Source organism: Trichosurus vulpecula, assembly GCF_011100635.1.
Source record: "Trichosurus vulpecula isolate mTriVul1 chromosome X unlocalized genomic scaffold, mTriVul1.pri SUPER_X_unloc_1, whole genome shotgun sequence".
NCBI classification, from domain to species: Eukaryota; Metazoa; Chordata; class Mammalia; order Diprotodontia; family Phalangeridae; genus Trichosurus; species Trichosurus vulpecula.
In genome coordinates, this window is record NW_023494377.1 from 850,340 (window position 1) to 857,025 (window position 6,686).

Sequence of the window (6,686 nt, forward strand, 5' to 3'; positions counted from 1 at the left end):
TTTTTTCTTTTTTTTTTAAAGAAATAATGATCTTAATGACATTTCCCTTTGGTATAAGTGAGACCCGTGAATAGATTCAAACAAAATAAGGGTAGAAGGGAGAATTAGAAGAGGAGGAGATAAAGATACAGTCAACTCTCCATTATCCACGACTCCTCAGGAGTATCTTCTACCTCTTCTGTATTCCTCACGTCTAGCAACAGGTACTCAATAAATACATTGATCTGAATGATCCCCTCTGAGGCTTATCTGCAGCACAATTAAATTCCAGGCTTTTTCCTAGGCTAGGATGAGGTCTGGCTTTTAGTCCTGGCCATTTCCTGGCCATGTGGCCTTCAACAATCGCCTAACCTTCTCTATCCATCAGTTTTCTTACCTGTAAAATGGAGATGATAATCACGCCTGTGCTACTTACTTCACAGGCTCGTCATGATGGTAAAATGATATACTAGATAAAGTCTTGGAAAAAGTAAAAAAGGTGCTATATGTATAAAGATGAGATAACTTTTGTGCTCAAGCAAGACAATCAGGAAATAATTCGGTTGACAAAACTACAATGTTCCCAAACTAAATAAAAATTATTTGGGGATTATCCACTGCTATAGATAACCATTACCCCTCAAATAATGCAGAAAATTGAGAGTTGACTGTATGGAAGAACCAAATACTGGATTCACTGTCCAACCCAAAGGAGTTGGGAGAGGCTACAAGGGGCTACACTTTGGCTGTAAAGTAGGACAATGTGCATGCAATGCTGGGGGTGGGGGGAATGGATGTTTACGAAATGTATATACAGACCCCTAGAATGGGGGCCCTGGCCAGGAGGCACTCTGTGTATGTGGTAGAAGGGAGGAATAGGGATGGGACATTCACCTCCCCCTGGCCAGGAAGTGGAGTTCTAGGATAGGCTCTGAGGATCAAACATCCTCTTTGAAGAAGGGCAAGCAACCACATCTACCCCCCAGTCTCCTAAGCAGTCTGGGAGGCCCAGGCTAAGGGAGGGCTGGGAGACAGGATCCTGGGGGTCAGATGGGAGTATCATCATTTTTAGCCCACAGGAAAATTTTGCATAAAACTTATTTAGACCTGGCGCATGGTCAAAGGCACAAGGTTTAAACACTGGAGGAGGGACAGAATTTTATCCCTTTGAAGAAAAATCCCATTCCACTGGAGTTGTTCCTAAGATTCCTTTCTCCTGTTAGGGGATTCTGCCCAGGCCCATCTGAGGGCCATGAGGCTGCATGGGCACTAATACTCTGGTGAAGGAGCAGAAAAGTGAATTCCTCCTCCAGGTCCTGAACCGTAGGATTCAGGCCACTCACAGATACAACAGAGTGCTGCAGCCATAGCATTTTCCCCCAGAAAACTGTTGGAACTGGGACCAGAAAAGTGAAAGGGAGTGTCCTGGAGGCTGGAACAGGGCTGGGGACAGGATCAGGTCAGTTACAACTTCGGTTCCACCGGCTGCTGAAGGCATAGCTCACTGCCTGCAGAGATGATGGGCAGGTGATTGTCCATGTGGTAGCTGATGAGGTGACTGACACTCTCGAATCGGTGATCCTTTGTCCTAACCACGCCTTCAGGATCAACGAGCAGCAAATGTTTGGGCTGGCCACTCTGCAGACCAGTAAGGACATACTGGCCTGGGGTAGTCGTACTCTCTCGAACCAGGAAGTCCCCATTGAGCCTCAGCTGCCCTTCAGCCTCCCGCCTACTCAACTTCCCATGGAACCAGGGCTCGCCTCGGAGCTGCTCAGCCATTGGTGTTGTGGGGGCAGGTGGGGGGACATGAAGAGCATCTTCAAATGGCTTCATGTCAAAGAGGTCACGTGGGGCGATGCCATTAGTAGTAGGGTTAGAAGGACCACCAGCTCCTTGCCGGACTTTTTCCAGGTTCTGGACGTTGACATAGGAGGGATCATCAAATAGTTCTCTACCTGGTCCAGGAGTTGGGAGCTGTTTTCGAATATCAGGGTCACCACTGGCTAGCTGTCCAACGGGCAAAGTGGCTCTTAGGTGGTTGGTGGTCTGGGTACTGGGTGGAGGTGGACGAGGAACCCCTGGGGCAGCTCCATCCCGAAGCCTCATGTCTACTACCCCACCAAGAGGGGGCTCTTTCCCTGGAAAGTCATTGTAGTACTGATGGTCAGGTGGCTCCTCTTCCTCCACATCCCAAACTGAGCCATCAAAGTCAGCCATCCTGTCGTGAGGAGTGACAAGCTTGGGTGGGTTCCTGAGGTATTGTTTGAAGTGCAGCTCAAAGGCCTGGCCAATGGTGCTGATGACATCCTGTGCTAGTCCTTCTGGACACTCCAGGATGTGGCAGGCTCTCTGATTGACAGGATCTTTGGCAACATAGGCGACATACTCCGCAGTGTCCGGATCCCCACCGGACGCAAATGAGATTGACTGCATGTGGTGATTGGCAATGATCTGTTTACAGTCTGCAGCCATGAGGTTGAGGCTGCTGGTAGAAACAGTTAGGGTGATGGACATTCCAGCAAACTTTAGATTACTCCTCCCCAGTATGGAGCTGAGTGGGCGGCTACAGGGCTTTCTCCTCCGTGCAGCCCCCTTGGCCCCTGGCACAGCCTCACACACCAGACTGATTGCTTCTCTGGTGACCTGGGTGCGAGTACTGAAATCCAAGGCCCGCATCGACTGGAGGACCTCCACACAACCCATGTACCGAACAAGGTAGGAAACCCCAGGTCCCATGACCTTGTCGTTGGGATGTAACCAACCCCGAGTTGGCTTGTTGACAAAGCTCCCCTGACGAGTCCACTCCTCACCCCCCAGCTGGCCCCCTTCCACCCGAGTCCTCCGCCCGCCGCTCAGTTTGTTCATGTCCAGGGAATCCATGGCCCAGCCCAGCTCCTGAGGTACAGGTACGACACGCAGCTGTTTCTGGGGTGGAGCCGGTCCAGGGCCGCATGGGGTCTCCACTCCGCGCCACGGGCCGGTCTCACTCCGGGTCTGGCGGCCGCAGCTTCTTCGAGTAGACCTCCAACTTTCTTTCCCGCCCCCTCCCCCCCAGGCCCAGCCTCCTGAGCATCTACTTTTAAAACTTTGAGTTCCAAATTCTCTCCCCTCTTCCTTCCCCACCCACTCTCCCTAAAAAGGCAAGCAATTCAACACAGGCCACACATGTATCATTATGTAAAACACTCCTATAAATAGTCATGTTGTGAAAGACTAACTATATTTCCCTCCCTCCTATCTTGTCCCCCTTTATTCAATTTTCTCCCTTGATCCTGTGCCTTTTCAAAAGTGTTTGCTTTTGATTATTCTTCCCCCTATCTGCCCTCCCTTCTATTGTCCCCCTTTTTTATCCCCTTCCCTCTAATTTCATGTAGGGTAAGATACGCAATTGAGTGTGTATGGTATTCCCTCCTCAGGTCAAATTCGATGAGAACAAGATTCACTCATTTCCCTCACCTGCCCCCTCTTCCCCTCCAATAGAACTGCTTTTTCTTGCCACTTTTATTTGAAATAATTTACCCTGTCCTATTTCTCCCTTTCTCCCTCTCTCAATATATTCCTCTCTCATCCCTTAATTTGATTTTATTTTTTTAGATATCGTCCTTTCATATTCAACTCATCCTGTGCCCTCTGTCTATATGTATACATATATATATGTGTGTGTATATATATGTATATTCCCTTCAGCTACCCTAATACTGAGGTCTCATGAATTACACACATCATCTTTCCATGTAGGAATGTAAACAAAACAGTTCAACTTTAGTAAGTCCCTTGTGATTTCTCTTCCTTGTTTACCTTTTCATGCTTCTCTTGATCCTTGTGTTTGAAAGTCAAATTTTCTATTCAGCTTTGGTGTTTTCACTGAGAAAGCTTGAAAGTCCTCTATTTTATTGAAAATCCATATTTTACCTTGGAGCATTATACTCAGTTTTGTAGGGTAGGTGATTCTTGGTTTTAGTCCTAGTTCCATTGACCTCTGGAATATTGTATTCCAAGCCCTCCCACCCCTTAATGTGGAAGCTGCTAGATCTTGTGTTATCCTGATTGTGTTTCCACAATACTCAAATTGTTTCTTTCTGGCTGCTTGTAGTATTTTCTCCTTGATCTGGGAGCTCTGGAATTTGGCGACAACATTCCTAGGAATTTTCTTTTTGGGATCTGTGTCAGGAGGCGATCAGTGGATTCTTTCCATTTCTATTTTGCCCTCTGGATCTAGAATATCAGGGCAGGGCAGTTCTCCTTGATAATTTCTTGGAAGATGAGATCTAGGCTCTTTTCTTGATCATGGCTTTCAGGTAGTCCAATAATTTTTAAATGATCTTTCCTGGATCTATTTTCCAGGTCAGTGGTTTTTCCAAGGAGATATTTCACATTGTCTTCCACTTTTTCATTCCTTTGGTTCTGTTTTATAATATCTTGATTTCTCATAAAGTCACTAGCTTCCACTTGCTCCAATCTAATTTTTGAGGTGGTATTTTCTTCAGTGGTCTTTTGGACCTCCTTTTCCATTTGGCCAATTCTGCCTTTTGAGGCATTCTTCTCCTTATTGGCTTTTTGGAGCTCTTTTGCCATTTGAACCAGTCTATTTTTAAGGTGTTGTTTTCTTCAGTATTTTTTTGGGTCTCCTTTAGCAAGTCATTGACTTGTTTTTCATGATTTTCTTGCATCATTCTCATTTCTCTTCCCAATTTTTCCTCTACTTCTCTTACTTGTTTTTCCAAATTCTTTTTGAGCTCTTCCATGGCCTGAGACCAATTCATATTTTTCTTGGAGGCTTTTGATGTAGGCTCTTTGATTTTGTTAACTTCTTCTGGCTGTATGTTTTGGTCTCCTTTGTCACCAAAGAAAGATTCCAAAGTCTGAGTCTGAATCTGAGAGCATTTTCACTGCCTGTTCATGTTCCCAGGCAACTACTTGACCCTCGAGCTTTTTGTCAGGATATGACTGCTTGTAGAGTAGAGAGTTACTTTGTCCCAAGCTTTAGGGGTTTTGTGCTGCTGTTTTCAGAGCTACTTCTACACAGCAAGCTCTGCCACAGCAGTGCTCCTCCTCCCCCAAGAACTGCCAACCTGGAGTGAGACTTAGATCCAAGCAGGCTCTGCAGTCCTACTCTGATCTGCCACTTAATTCCTCCCACCTGGTGGGCCTGGGGCCAAAAGCAACAGTAACTGGAAGCAGTCCCAGAGCTGCACCACTTCTGAGCACCAGGGGTTGGAGCCAACCGCACACTCCTTTCACTCCATTCTAGCAGTTCTACCCACTAACCTTCTCTGTTGTCTTTGGTGTTTGTGGGTTGAGAAGTCTGGTAACTGCCACAGCTCAATGATTCAGGGCCTTGTGGCCTGTTCTGCCCAGCTCCTGGTCTGGTTGGTCCTGGTGCGGCCCATGCTGGGCTCTACTTCACTCTGCTCCCAGCCGCATGTGATAGACCCTTCCCCTCGACCATCCAGGCTTTCCTGGGCTGGAGCCCTGCTTCCCTCTGTTATTTTGTGGGTTCCGCAGCTCTAGAATGTGTTCAGAGCCGTTTTTTACCCGTGTTTCGAGGGCCCTGGGGGAAAGCTCATGCAAGTCCCTGCTTTCCAGCTGCTGTCTTGGCTCTGCCCATCCAATTCTTTTTTTTAAGGAGTTCTTTTCTTCAGTGAATTTTTGTGCCTCTTTTTCCATTTGGCTAATTCTGCTTTTCAAGGCATTCTTCTCCTCATTTGATTTTTGTACTTTTTTATCATTTGGCCTATTCTGTTTTTTAAGGTGTTAGTTTCTTCAGTATTTGTTATGCTTCCTTTACCAAGCTATTGACTTTTTTCATTATTTTCTTGCATTATTCTCATTTCTCTTCCCGATTTTTCCTCTACCTCTCTTACTTGATTTTTAAAATCCTTTTTAAGCTCTTTCATGGCCTGAGAACAATTCATATTTTTCTTTGTGGCTTTGGATGTAGGAGCTTTGACTCTGTTCTTCCTTGTCACCATAATAACTTTCTATAGTCAGAAACATTTTCTGTTGTTTGCTCATTTTTCCAGCCTATTTCTTGACTTTTAACATTTTGCTAAAGTGATCTTCCTTGTCACCATAATAACTTTCTATAGTCAGAAATATTTTCTGTTGTTTGCTCATTTTTCCAGCCTATTTCTTGACTTTTAACACTTTGCTAAAGCGGGGCTCTGCTTCCAGGGTGGAGGGTGCACTGTCCCAAGCTTCAGGGGTTTTGTGCAGCTGTTTTCAGAGATACTTCTAGGGACTTGTAAGTTTTCAGTTCTTCAGTGGTATGATCTAAGGAGAAGTGAGTTTACTACTTTCCTGTGCTCTACTCAGTGAGCAACCACAAGCACTCTTTTCTGCCCTGGAACTGTGACATGGGTCCCTGTTCCACTAGCACTGGTGTGCTAGTGCTCCTCCTTGCCCTGGCATTGAGACTCAGGACTGCGACCCAGATCCAGGCATGGGCAAAGCAACAAAGTCCTACCCCCAGTGCCAGCAAAGAGACTCCTGTAATACCCTTCTGACCAGTTGTTTGACTACTTTAGTGTCTGTGGGCTGCTGCTCCTGATTCATTCATTCCCATGGCCTACTCCTGATTTTCTGGAGCCTGGTCTGCACTGGCTCAGCTTGTGCTGGACTGCACTCCACTCACACTCCAGTGCAACAGACCTTTCCTGCTGATCTTCTAAGTTGTCTTGGGCTGGAAAATGTTTCACCCCATC

General features: G+C 46.3%; 1 protein-coding gene across 1 annotated transcript; it reads right to left on the minus strand.

Annotated features, from left to right (window-relative positions):
• Positions 1-1,124: 1,124 nt before the first annotated feature.
• On the minus strand, positions 1,125-2,942 carry LOC118833102 (SHC-transforming protein 1-like). Its single transcript, XM_036740498.1, has one exon. The coding sequence runs from the start codon at positions 2,860-2,862 to the stop codon at positions 1,444-1,446; it is 1,419 nt and encodes a 472-aa protein (XP_036596393.1). The 5' UTR covers positions 2,863-2,942; the 3' UTR covers positions 1,125-1,443.
• Between the last annotated feature and the right edge of the window lie 3,744 nt (positions 2,943-6,686).

Coding starts and splice junctions, on each gene's coding strand:
- LOC118833102 (XM_036740498.1), bottom strand. CDS start 2,862: ATGGATTCCCTGGACATGAACAAACTGAGCGGCGGGCGGAGGACTCGG.